Source organism: Apis florea, unplaced genomic scaffold (assembly GCF_048593485.1).
Source record: "Apis florea isolate Af1SG1 unplaced genomic scaffold, ASM4859348v1 contig_1615_pilon, whole genome shotgun sequence".
Taxonomy (NCBI): Eukaryota; Metazoa; Arthropoda; class Insecta; order Hymenoptera; family Apidae; genus Apis; species Apis florea.
Window position 1 is genome coordinate 2739323 of NW_028256416.1, and position 14567 is coordinate 2753889.

The window sequence follows — 14567 nt, forward strand, 5'->3', positions numbered from 1 at the left end:
CAAGCAAAAGGAAAAGAGGATAATTTCTTAACTACGTTCGAGTATTACGATTCGTTCTTTTCTTTTTCTTCCGTTTTTTACGATCTCCTCCGGAATCTTTCCGGAATCTTGAAATCTCGAAAGAGATCTAATCTTCGTACGCGTAAGCTGTAACCGTTATTCGTCGATGAATTTTTGGAAGAAAGGATCGGGCGAACTTTCGAAAAGTCGAAGGAAAATTAAATCCGACATCGACGAAGAACGAACCGAAGTGCGTATTATTCTCTCGAGTTAGGATCGTTAAAACCGTGGATAAAAAAAGGAACTTCCACAAAAATCCAATACGTTTCGCTCGCGTTAAGAACTTACTTCCCTTATTTCCAACAGAGAAATTCCCCCCCCCGACGAAGCTTAACACCGAATCATGAAACTCGGATACAATTTCGCGACAATACGATTTTCATCCACCGGTTGGAAATCGGCACGGCCACCGTGGCACCGTGTTAACGACCGACCAGCGCAGAGTCCATGGTAAATAGACGTATAGGATACGACGCCTGTAAACAATAATTTAGCATAATCGCGCGGACTAAACGTTACGGCGGCCCAATAACCGCGAGCGTGGCAATCGCAAACAGTGTCGCGGCATCGGCGTACTTTACTCTCGTAATCCGCCGGCAAACACACCATAATACAGACATACGTGGCAACCACCCCTCCAAACTGTCCTTAATACCCTTTTAACCATTCAATCCAACCTTACGAACAACCTTATCTTATTTTCCCGCGATCGAGATTGAGAGCGGAATCGGATATAGAAGAGCGTATATTTTTCGATCGCGTGCGATCGAAAGTTAAAAACCAGGGAGATGGTTTAGACAGTGCGTTGAGTAATGCTCGATGCTTGCAGAATTCAACGTCTGGGCAAGGTTGTTGCGCGAGAGAGTGCAAGAACAATCTTCTTTTCCTTTTTTTTCGTGCGTGCGTATAATATGAAAATTTTATTCTTATTCTTCGAATCTTCTACGAGGCACGAGGTTAATGTTACTCTCGGTCCATCACCACGAAACAACGCATTCTTTCCCACTCGTTAAACAATTACCGTCTACGGAAATGGCGATATGATAGGCGTTAATGGCACAGCCACATGGTTTAAACACCATAAATCCAGGGAATGTGGTGTTAGAATCAATGTCGTTGTCCATTAAAGCTGGATCGCGCGATAAATAAGGGGGGAGGGATGAACACTTAAAACTTCGCAATCGCACGTTAACCGGTTACGAGACAAGGTTAATTTCATCGGTCATCCATTCCTCCGGCCAATTACAATAACCCCCTTTGATATTTCCAGATAATAGATTATTATATACGATAACGTTGGCCGCGGATTCGCAAATTTCGAACGGCCGCGATATCGATTTCGTATTTATTACCGCTCCGCCGGTAACGTAGTTTATCATAATTTACGGCAAATAGGGCCGGCCCCCCCCTCGTGCCGACCCCGTCACACGTCGTAATTCAACCCTGACTGACGCTAACTCCGCAGGATTATCCCTTATGCCCACCTGGATTCACCTCGTCACGCCACCCTCCCCCCCCTCCCTCCCTTACGGACCGATGCCGTCCCCACTTTTTCCCCTTCCTTCTCGCCCGTCAACCCGTTTATCCCGTATAATTGACAAAGATGATGGATTCACCGCCTCCCTGTTGATCCTTCGTTAGGCGCGACAGCTTGTTCACCAATTATCCTTACCGCCGCCCTTATTGGCAACGTTATATAATGAACGACGTAATGTAACGACGCGTACGGATGGAATTGTCGCGCAAATAAAGAAGGAAATAGTTCCGCGGAAAGAAGGACAAGGAGACGATCGAAGGGGAAGAAATCGTCGTGTTGGAGAAATTTCACGGCTCGATGCCGAAGGATTTTTATTAAACCGCGACGAAAGGAAATGAAAATAAAAATTGGCAATTCGTGTAAAGCGAAGCAAGTTTGTGAATTGCATAAAAGGAGAGAAGGAACGAGAATTTCTGACGGCGGGAAAGAATATCCCCGAATAAAATTCAGTTTGCCCGTTCAGACTCCCCTTATCGCGGCCCAATTTATATTCTCGCTTCCAAATTACCGCGAAATTTCAGAGGATCTCGGTCGGTCGAATACCGCCCCGTTTTGTCACCTTCCTTCCGTATGGCGAGGCGAGGGAGAGGATGAAAGTTTGTTGCCAATAATGGAAATGGAGAGCGCATTCAAGTAGAGATTGCGCGGTGTGGTAGATTGCCGGGACGTGGTTCAAAGCTCGGCCAGACGAGTGGTCTTCTCCGCACTTTTTCTTCTCTCAAAGAGAAAAAAGCTGGAATAAGGCTTTTGTCAAGGTTACGTCTCAAAACTCGTTCGAGCGAATTTTTCGCTCGGGGCCGATGCTCCTCCTCCTCTCGCTTTCCCCTCTCCTCTTACACTTGTTTCTTCCCTTTTTCTTCCATCGATAGACAAAAGACAAAGCTTCCTCCCAAAACTGTATCCATCCACGATACGGGTTTTTTAACCGGGTTTCGAACCCGTGGTTGTATCGAACAAAGTCTTGGAACCGAAAAAAAGATATTTTCGTCGCTTCAGAATTATATATATATAAGTTTCAGTATATTGAACTTTATTGATGTACTAATACGATTTAATATGTTATTAAATTGGTTATTAAAATTAATGTCGTGCTATGGATATGGATGTCACCAGCATGTCTGTTAATATACGCCATGTAATGGTCGGGTATAATATAATAGTTGCAATACGATTTACATCGTAAATTATGATAGTTACGCAATTTGCAATGAAAACGGGTCGAATAACGACACGCAAATTCGATTAATCGTGAAATAGAGAGATATAGAGAGCGGGAAGTGTTGATAATTTTCTTGCCTCCTTCGTGACATTTGAATGTAATTTCATCCCATTGATTCTTAATTGAATCATTAGAAGAAGAAGAAGGAAAAAAAAAAATTACGAACATGGAGTAAAGAGTAGATATTTCCAGATCGATTTCAAAATTCGGAGATATTAATCGAGAATTCCATTCCCTCAATTCTTGAGAGGAGATGCATCAAATTTAATAATTCTTCTCTATCATTCGAAAAAACGATTCCACTCGATCACACGTATGATTGACTTGCTCATCGATCCTTATTTTTTCCATCCTTTGATCATCTTTTCTTTCCCTCTCTTTCTTTTCCTCTCTCCAATGAGAATGAGAGAGAGAGAAGAGAGAAGGAGCAATCGAAAGCAGGGCGAAGCAACCGTTTAAATCGTTTCTAGAGCAAGCGGGCAGCTGTGTGCGCCGGACACAACGGACGACTTCTTCCAAGTGGAAGGAAAGTCATAGAGTGGCGGACCCCTCCATTTGCCTAGAGGTGATATAGACGAGGTGAAGAGGAGGGGTGGGGCGGATCGAGGTAGGTTAGGTAAGGTGGATCGAGCAAGAATCACGAATTGAAATTTACTCGGAAAGTTCGCCACCGAGGCGCTTCCGGGCAAAAACCGGAACGGAAGTAAATATGTCACGCTCGATTCGCGCTCGAGTAACCGGCCAAGAGAGGAGGATTCTCGAGAGTTTTATTTTTTTCCTTACTTTCTTCGCTTACTTCCTTCCTTTTTCTTTCTTCTTCTTCTTCTTTTTTTTTTTTTTTCCGAACTACACATTGGACAAGAGTAACTCTCGAGAGTTTTACTCTCAAGCGTGTTTGCTCCCTTAATGGATTCCCGTGAGTGTATTTTCGAAATCGAATATGGCGGGGCAACTGTATCCCCTTCGAGGCGGAAAAAAATATTGCGCGCGAGGATAATTTTAAATTGAGTGGAATATTTTGTTTCGAAATTGATTCACTATTTACTCCACTTACAATACAACAATTCTTGAATCCTTTCTTCTCTTCGACGATCGCGCTCTCAATTATTCTCAACTTAAGCTTTCGAACGTTATTGAAAACGTTCTTCGCAACACGGTGCACGTCATAATTTGCGGCGGTTCGATTAAGGGATTAAACGGTATCTACGATAGGGCAGCGGTATTAAATAAGATATTGAATAAGATAAAATACATGGTTGACCCGATAAAAAGCAATTTCGAAAGCGAATCGAAATCAGTTCATTCCGGTGCGCGTATGAAAGATAGCCGGAAATCGAAATTTCGTTATCTCTTTGTTCGCAAACCCGGATAGCTTCATTCGATCTAGTCCGTTTAAATGCTAATTTTATTTAGACATTTATACAGAAACGAGCGGGCCGCCGATGTGTTTGCATTTGCCCCCGTTTAGCCTTTGATTGACGACACGCATAAGAATCGCATGATATTACCAGAAACGATCCTATCTTTCTACTGATCCTACGTTTATATTCTCGCGCGTGATTATAATATTCGCGATTATACTTTGCGAGTAATTTCGTTTTAAAAGTCAACGCAAACCATTCGTCGCGAAAAGTTTTGAAATTAAATCCGTCCAGGAGTGGTGCTTTACAGGAAAAAATTAAACGTACAAAATGCAGGATGAATGAAAACGGATTAACAAACTGTAAGTGCTTTGCGCTACGACAATATGCATTCTATCGAAAATAACGATAGAAATTAACGATTTTTTAATTGATATAATTATGCATCGTGATATTCGATATATTCCTATATCTTTCTAAATGGTCAAATATTTCGAAGTAATTTCTTTAATAAATGAACAACAATCTCTGCTTATAATAACGTGATCCTATCTTCCTCCTCTTAAATCCTCCTCCTTTTAATCCTCGATCACCTCGATTATTATATGTATCTACGTATCGGGAGCGAAACATTTAATCGAAAAACAATTCTCGCTCGGCAAATTGTGCCTATTATCGGGAATAGTAAGTCACGAAATCGAATTGCACTCGGCGGCATTGAATTTTTGAGCGCGAAAATCGCGGCCATGCGCATAATCCGCCACTTCGGCCCTTCCCCATAAACGTCGGCTATTTTCTGCTCGTTAATTAAACGAACGATCAAAAAGTAGCGGACGGAACGAGTGGATGCTCGTTTCCAAGCCGAATTAGCAATCACTGCGTTCGTGATTGCGACTCGAATCAAATCTGGTTCGGAACGGAATTCGGCCGCGTGCCTTTTCACCCACGGCCAGGCGATTTTAATTGCTTCACGCCGACTAAAAAAAGAAAAAAAGAAAAAAAAAACAGGAGGATGAAAGTGAAAAAAAGAAAGAAAGAAAAAAATATTCTAAATAGGGATATACGTAACGATTCGAAATTTGTCTCCATTCTCATCCGTTTATTCTGATGAGAGAATTCCAACAATCCGTTGCGCGATATTTCCATCGAAAAAACCGCAGCAAAGTCGATTTTTTAAAATTTTGCGCGAGCCGATACGATCGTTGTTCTACCGGAATTACTCGAATATAAAAGAATCAACGCACGAATGATTTTCTTCTCTCTTCTTTATTCGTGCATCGTCGAAAGTTAAAAAAGCCTCTTATAGAGGCTGCCTTCAAAGAAGATTCGCGATTTTTTCGAATCGATCCAAGTCGTCGAATCATTTCTTACCGTTCGACGCGATAACAGAATACAAAAACAATTTTTCCCGATTTTCTTTTTAATACGAATATCCTATCGAAACAACGGTGTTATCCTCGTTCCTCGTTCTTTTTTATAATATCCACCATTTATCATCTTCCAATTTTCCGATTGCTTTTTCGCTTTTCGATAAAAAAGGAAAAAAATATCGGAGAACGAAATATTCCACGCGAAATACTTTCGTGAAACAAAGAATATATATATCTCGCGAATAAAAACAAATATTATTATCGATAATTCTTTAACGATTTCCTTCGGTTCATCCTTGCCTCTTCTCGAGGCTGCTTCGATCGATCTCTTTCGCGTTCAATGGGTCCCCCCCTGCCCCCGCTTTGATCGCGATAAATCGATCCGTTTGGAGAGAGGGGCCTGGCGTGCAAAAATTACGAGCCGTCGATAGGATTATTCGGGGGGGAACACGGGTTCGATGGGACACAAAATATCAGACGTAAGGTTTAGCCGGGTTGAATTCAATGTATCGTGTTATCCGTTAATCGGGTTTTAGCCAGTGTCAGCTGCATTTTATGTTTTACAGTGGCGGGAAATAGAGGAGGGGAGGGGGAGAGAAGAGAAAGGGGGAAAGAACACCACGTATTCATCATCGAGACTCTACAACTCGAGCGTCGTGTATTTTCTCCTTCGGAGAAAAGTTATTCCTTTCGAATCCTCCCCGCTTTTTTTTTCGAATTGCCCGAACTTTCCACCAATCTTCCAATTTCGCGAATATTCCGATCGTTCCGATCTATAAATAGGACAAAATCTACCGGTTATCAGATATTCGGAAATTTTCAGAGAAACGATTTCCAAAGATTCTCTTAAATCCATCACGAAACACATTTCCAAGATCCCAATCTCGGATTACGATAATAATAATGAATAAAAATGTTTTCGCTCGAAAAAAAGGAAACGAGGTTTCTTCATCGACATTCTATTTGGGCCACGTACGATCCCTCAACGAGAGAAGGGATCAGTTTCATTCTCACGATCCGGTGTCGCCATATTCGAACGCTCTTTCACGAAGAAGATCGTCCAATTTTTCCCATAATCCCGGCCAACTTCTTTCCACGGCGAGGAGATGGAGAGAGAGAGAGAGAGAGAAAGAGAGAGGGGCGGGGGCAGATACGCCGGTTTAAAACGAAACTCCTCCTCGCCCTTTTATCGTTTCTCCTTACTCCGGAATCCTCCTCGAGGATCCGGTAATAATACATGAACGCATCGCATCAGCGTCCGACCAAGTCGCGGTCGAACGAATTGAAATTTTCATCATCCGCCCCTCCCACCCGTATTTCCTGATGCGCTCTTAATGTAAAGTGCCTCTCCTCCCCCGAACCGCTTCCGCCACGCAATATCCCCCTTCTTCTATCCTCCTCCTCGCGATGCCCGGTTATTCGAGACAAGGATCGAGAGGGATCGGTGTATGAAACGCGATGTTTCATATTATCGTATCGAACCTCGTTCTCCATTTGTTACTACGGGATCGCTTATCTGGATTTGGATTTAACCGGGGGGATGATGAGAGTTATTTGTCGAGGGATAACTGAACGGAAGAGATTCAACTCGAGGTAATTCAACGCTCGTTCGAAAAGGTGTTCGATCTTTCGAAGTATCGTTCAAAAGCGGCATAAATTACATACGAAAATTTACCCTTATCCAATTATTCTATCCAAACATTCGCACGTTTCATCACGATTGGCCTAAGAAATTAATAATCTCTGTACGAAACGTTGAATCGTTCCTTTTTCCTCGCCAACGTACGTAATTTCTCGCACAGAACGCGTGAAAATTTAATCCCGACATGGATCGAAGCGAAGAGTTCAAGTTTTCTCCCATTCGATCCCCATTCCCGTCGTAATTTATCCCTAAACGTGAGCAAGATCACGCAAGGGCGCGGAATATCGTCGAATCGCCACGAATTTCCCGGCGGGACGCGTTCGTCATTCGAGTATATTTAAAAAGCGGCCGATCGCGGGTAAAAAAATATCGAGGCGGGCGGATGAAAAATAGGCGATGCTTGTTCCCCTCCCGTGGCCTCGAGGAACACGCGCCAACCGCTTTCGTCGATCGTTAGAGGCACGGATCGTTCGTGAACGAAAATCGTATTACCGCGTATCAATTCGCGATATTACGCACACCGGGGCGGGACTCGTGCGAAAAAGGCCGCGCGCGCGCGCGCGCGTGTGTCTATGTGTTTTGGATACGTATCGACAAAGTGAAATTTACGTCGCTCGGGGCGAGAGCGGCGCGCTGAAATATTATCGGTTTGCTTCGCGTTTGCATATTCATGCGTGGGCCAACGAGGACGAGGATGGAAAAACTGAAATCGAGAGAGAGAGAGAGAGAAGTGGAGGAACGAAGGGGAGAAGCGTGATGAAAAGGCGGGAGGAGAGGATAAAGAAGAGCTTGACGGGGTTGAAGAAAAATACGGGGAGAAGGGTGCGAGTGGTGGAAATCGAAATGGAGAAACATGGCGGGTGGGTGGAATGTGAGAGCGGTGATTCCGGAGAGTGGGATAAAGAAGAATTTAGTGGTATGAAGAGAAATGTAGGGGGAGGAAGTGCACATGGGTCAGAGGGGCGGTGGTATATGGTGAATGGTTAAGGAAGATGGGGGAAGTTGGAGAAAGTGCGATGCACGTGTCGCCCGATAAGTTGTCAGTTTTTACAGACGAATCCATTCTCTTCTTCTTGGAATTCATCTTGAGATACGATCGTGATACGCAGCGAGGGAGGAAGAGGTGAATCATCGTTGCCTCGGGTATGGAAGACGCCATTGTCTTCCATTGTCGGCAACGTCCGAGTCTATTAACGAGATGAAGAAGAAGGAGAATGGGAAGATGTCGAAGAGGTGAATAGAAATCTTTTTGTTCACGTATGAATCGAACGATTCGAAAGAACGGGACTTTCACGATCGGTTTAAGATTCTATTTACGCGTAATGCTCTTGGAGGAGGATGTTTCGAATAAGATGTTCGAGAGAAACGTTTCTCCTTTGCTGAGAATATATATTTTAAATAAACGTGATACAATTGGTGAGTGTGAGATATACCATGGGGAAAACAATTTTCAGTTTTATTAGGTATACGCGTATCGAATTTTGAATCGCGACGAAGAAACAAGTTATTCGTTCGTTTGTCCAAGAGAAGAAATTTAAACGGAACGAACGAATTATTTCGCGGGGAATGGCGTGATTCAGTGCTTGTGCATCACGTAGAGAATGGTCCAACCCTTTAGTCACGTAATATTCCCATGCACGTGGCCGTATCTAAACTCGTAACCGAAATTACTCGTTATTGTACGTCTTCTTGTAGCGGAGAACGTGAGGTCGGACTCGCACCGGCTACACGATTAATTGTTGTTCGACTCTTACTACCGCCAATAACTGCACGTTCCTAGGATTTCGATGAACAGTCGCGAATTTTCTCTAATTTCACGATCGTTCTCGCCAGATGTTAAACGCCCAATAATTCCATTGTGAGAACTTACGAGGATTTAGAGCGGATGAAGATGAAAGTTGCGCGAAATCGAGGCGGAATCGGTTGACTAATTATTTATACTCGAGTATTTGAGTCGTACAATTTCGAAATCGTTTGTTCGCGCACCCTTCTTTGCAAGAACGAAAAGGCGAAAAATCGAGAGTTATAGAGGCGAAAAGGAACGAGTGAGCGGAAAATGGAAATGGACGCACAGTTTCGATCCTGGACGAATGCGAAGTACAAAGGGATGGATATTAACGGTGGATTCGAAAGCACTCGGGTCGGCACTTCCTGTTTAATGTTTTATCGTAGCTTTAAAATTCAGGAACGGACGCTCGGAAGTCGGTCACCGTCGTAAAAAATTACCGTACATTTTTTAAAAGCCTCGGCTGATCGGCCAATGGGGCGGTTCGATTAAATCGCGCCGCATAAAAATATCGCGTTGTTAAATGCCCCGTTTCTGCGATGCTCGAGCGGAGAACGTGATACGACTTTGTTAAAATACAAGCTGGCAGAGCAGAGGGCGAATGGAATATTTGAAAAAAAAAAAAATCTCGATGGAGTGAAATCAAATCGAAACGAAATCAATGGTGTCCAATGATGCAAACCGCAAAACCCGAGGCAAAAATAATAATTATATTGATGGCAGTGAGGCGCGTTTGAAAACCGGAAGGAAGGGTGGAAAAATATTCATTTGGCGTAAATTTGTATTTCGATAGTCAGATAAATTTACACACTCATAAATATTTCATATTAATGAGTATAATACGAAACGTATAGAACGAAATCGAAAAAAATTACGCCAATAATAATAATTCCCTCGATTTTTACGGTAGAAAAATTATTTATCCGATTGAACTTAACGATCGGTTTTGAGGAGGAGGAGGATATCATTCGATATCAATCTTTTTCAAATGAACGAAAGTATAGAAGATACGTGTACGAGGATCCATCTTGTTTTTTTGCTTATTTTCCGATCTAAGGCGAACGATCGATTTTTAAGATGGACGATGTTTCGATCGAAAGCCATTAAAAAAATATTCAAGATTGGCTATCACGATAATTTGAATAACAACGTAAAATTGGTTATCGAAATTACGCTCGAAATTAATTGCACTTCTAAAATTTCGATATTCCTTTTCAATTAATATTTTATCGTGATATGTATTATATAACGCGAACCAATAATTATTCACCCCTTTTTAATTGATGTTTACGTTGAAACATAGGCAATCAATGGAAATACACGCAATTTCAGATATTAACTTACATTAAATTATATATTTTATCTTTAACAATCATTCCCATTTTTTATTATTTCTACAGAACCATTTTTAATTAATGCATTTCGTTAACATTTGAAATTAATAATTTTCAATTGAAAACATCACTTGATATTACGCATACACACTCAAATTTTATCACATAACGTTACTTATGTTTATTTATGCGATTATTCCATATTATTTATTACACGCATGATTTTTGTAATAAAATTAAATTTAAAAAAATAAAAAATCCCTTTCATCTCGGATATTTCAATGGCCCAACCAACCCAATGACACTACTCGTTGCACTGCAAAAATCTGACGTTTCGATAATCTCTCTATTCTTTATCCACGTAAAATTCGCCCGCATTATAAATCAATTTTCTCATTAGAGGGACCAATGCTATCCAATATTTCGGGCAGGGATTCACTTTTTCAATTTTGCTTGCAATTTCACGAACCTCCATAAACCACTGGCGTATATCAAAGCGCCATTTCGAAATCCGTTGTATTTAATTTTGCGATTCGGAGGATCCGGGGGGGAGGGAAGCCTTGAATCTCGACGCACTCGATGCCGATGGTATAAAGAGTGAATCGCGTGATTCTCCGCTCCCTGTTCCCTGTTTAATCCGTGAATTTGAATATCGTCAATCCGTTGGCTCGATCAGAAATTCGGGCGCGAGTGTAAAATGCCGGCCACGGTGCGATCGTATTCGAAAAAATATTTTCCCTCTAATCCTCCTGGCTCCGTCTGTTCCCCCACCGCTTCTTCCTCTTTTTTTTTTTTTTTTTTTTTTTTTTACTTTTTCGCTCTTCAGTTCCGCATCGTTCATGAATATGGAAAATCAGACCTTTCGGTGTGACGCGATCCATAACCCGCCTGCCTCCCTGCTCTCTCTTTCCACTTTTTCTCCCACCTTTTTCCTTTTTTTTCTTTCTCTCTCTCTCTCTCTCTCTCTCCACTCCCCGAGCGATTCGCAAATTGATTCGACGCAAGTGGCGCCGCGTCGCTGTTGTTCCCCTCGAAAAAGGGGAGGAAGGAGGGAAGGAAGGATTCGTAGAATTAGATGATCGAATCAAGCGTGTGAAAAAGATATCGCGCAAATAAAATATACGAATCGACGTTCACCGTCGTTCGGATTTCGAGGGAGAAATGATTTACCGCACTGTATCGACAGATTTTGTCGCTCTTATCTTTCCGCGTGGGGCATAACTTGGGACACTTGGTATCGATAACACGCTGTTGCGTTCAAATGTCATCCTAGACGAAGCGATACACGATGGGTTATCGTTAATTAGGAATAATTTTTAACCCTCCGTTCGATTTGAATTTCCCGTGGATTCGAAGAATATTCGCGAAGAGTGGCGGGAGCAAGTAGTTGGCGAAGGAAATGTAAAGCGAACTTGGTTATCCAATTTAACGTTCGGAAGAAAAAGGAAGAAGAAGGGGGCGTACTTCAATTATCGATCTCTACTCACCCAGTTCTGACGAAGTTGGCGAAGAACTGCACGATGCTCTCGGAGAGTGCCACTTCAGACCTCGTGTAGTTCCTCGGAAAGTGACCGAACCCGTCCACCAACGGTGCCCCGAACACGAACGGCAATTCCTCGCCGTGGACCGAGCCCATCTTCTGAAACCAACAGCCAACCGAGCCCTGATTATTAATCCCTGTATAATCGACAAATCGATTAATTTTCATCCTCTCCGTTCGAACGAATAATTGAAAAATAGCATAGAACAGTGTTGGAATCTCAGGGGGTACGGAAAGCGATTACTTTGCGAGTCCAACTTCGAATTCGAGAATTAAGAGCGTGTTTAAACCAGCCCCTTGCGACCCATTTCTCTTTCCACACCCAAGTTGCGGGGGTGTTCGAATGGCGCGACCCTTGCCAAATCCAGCAACTGCTACTCGCCGCGTTTCCTGCTTTTGCTCGGTAATTATTCGCTCGATGGAGAAATCTACGAGGGGGTAATTCCTTGCTTATCGGCCCCGGGAGGGATTAACGAAACGGATTCTGCCGCAGTCTCGATCACGCTGGACACGTCAGGCTGCCGCTACTAGTAATTTCATTTCTTTCCCCCCGTCGATTTATCGTTATCCTCATTTGCAAGATAAAATCGAATCGAATGTCTCGCGATGTATCACCGATGAGGACACCGAGTATACGAGACGAATCGATATTTTTTTTCTACCACTACGATAAAAGATCGAGTGAGAAATAAACAGGTGAACTCGTTATATACGCGATCGATATACTTTCAATTTTCTGGGAATAGTATTCGAAGATATATATATGTAAGAAAAAATTTCTCTCGTGTATATTTCATTCGCTCGAAGATTCGATGGTAATTAATTAAGCAGTATACAGGCGCCTGACTAAGCACGTACTTGTGCTACTTAGAGTTTCCAAACTCGTAGTTTATTCGCGACTCGTCGTCTTTTATCAGATTATTGTTAATTATTAATACACGAATCTTTTATACATGCAAGGGAGCGCATGCGGGGGGAGGGATTAAAATGTTTAATAAAAAATAAATAAATTGAACGAAATTACGATATTTCTACGCACGTAGAATTTACGCGAACGTGATTCGGTAGAATTGAATGAATTTAATTTCGCGGAGAGGGAAGGAAAAGGATTGCTCTTTTCCCCATTAATTTCATAAATTATCCACCACCTGTCCTTCCGAATAAAGGCCTGGATTTTCGAAAGGGGCAAATTAAGCGGATGATGGACAATTAGCGTAGTTAAAGGCCCGTTACACTCGTACACCCCGATCGGCAGTCTTAACGGACGATTAACGCGAATCACTGCCCGACAACGAGTTTCTTCGTTAACGACGCCGATTTCCTGTTCGCCTCGTTCTTCATTATGTTCGTTAATCCGACTAATCGCTCGATTTTCATTCTCATCGCCATAAATCGTCGTGGAGCATTCGAATACAATTCCCCTCCCCACCTCTTCTCTCTCTATCATCCTCGCCACGATATATCGTATCCATTGAATTCGTTCCACGATCTCTCGGTGTGGAAAAATTTTTTCAAAATCAAATCTTTCGTCTCGAAATCTTTTGAGAACGAGCCGATGATCCGATTATACGACCGAGGGAAGAAAGTTATTTCGGCAAGAATTTTGTTCGTTGGAATCTCGCGGAACGAGAGATTAAAAAAAAAAAAAAAAGGAAAGAAAGAAAAACTTGAAATTTTTATTCCGTTTTCCAGACAGAAACGGACAGTTTATGAAAAAGGTGGTGAATGGGACAGATTAAATTTTGCTCGCGGTAGAAAATTGCTTTTTTGTCGGGAGGAGTTGCCGCACAACCGACCGCCACAAAATGGTCGCGTCCAGTGTGGAAACGAAGTTCTCAGCGGGCAGACAATTTCTGGTTGGCCGACAATCGGTTCGCGTTTTCGTTTCGCGGTTTCGAAACTTTTCGCCCGAACCGGAAGATACGCCTCTCTGATTGCGCGCACGGTAAATAAGCGAGGGCAGAAAGGGAGCGGAAGGAATTACTTGGCGCTATTGGTTGGCCGAGGGAAAACTTGTACCCTCCATGACCGTTCGAAAAAAGTTTCACGCGCGAAACTTTCCGATTCCGAAACGTTTTACGATCGGCCAACTTGCGAGATTACAGTTGGCCAACAACGCGGAACGATGTGCGGTGACTCGGTTCCAACGACGAATCACGTTAGTCTCTTAGTTCCCTCGCTCTCTGCTTAGTACTTTTCGTTCAATAATAATTTTTTACTTACACGTATGGAAATATGAGAAAGAAAGGGATCGAGTAATTCTTTTTAATAACTCTCTCGATCCAATTTTCTTTGGTAAAGTTCGGGAATATTCGAAGAAAATTCCGAGATACATCGATCACACTTTCTTCTCAGCTCTCGGATACGTTGCGAGATTAATGTTAACCGTAGAGAATCGTAGTTTCTCGGCTTACGGAAACTCCGGGGCTCGCGAAACAATCTCAATTCGAGTTCAGTGTCGAGTGGAACAGTGACGAATACTCGACACGGTCTACCCGGCGTATGGCCATTTCGAATTCCGCTATACCTATTTCTCTGCTCGGTCTTAACGGAAATTTAATGGCGGGGTTACTTGATTACCTCTGCTAAACTGAACGAATGAGCCGTCATATCAATTATGCCCGGTTAAATGTAGGAATTAAGGAGATTGCACACCGCTATGGTGGGATAAGATGGCGGGAATTAAAATTCTTTCCTATCGCGACATTTCGAGAAGGA

The 14567-nt window shown here is 42.7% G+C and overlaps 1 protein-coding gene across 5 annotated transcripts in view; it reads right to left on the bottom strand.

The window, feature by feature from the left end:
- NLG-4 (neuroligin 4) overlaps nucleotides 1–14567 on the bottom strand; it is a 213339-nt gene that overhangs the window by 54424 nt on the left and 144348 nt on the right. For 3 of the 5 annotated variants that reach the window (XM_086905447.1, XM_086905433.1, XM_012493043.3), the window contains one exon: nucleotides 11797–11948. In XM_086905447.1, coding sequence (XP_086761573.1) covers nucleotides 11797–11948 — 152 coding nt within the window. The remainder of the gene's footprint in view (nucleotides 1–11796; nucleotides 11949–14567) is intronic. The other 2 variants (XM_086905431.1, XM_086905440.1) reach the window with 1 other exon arrangement.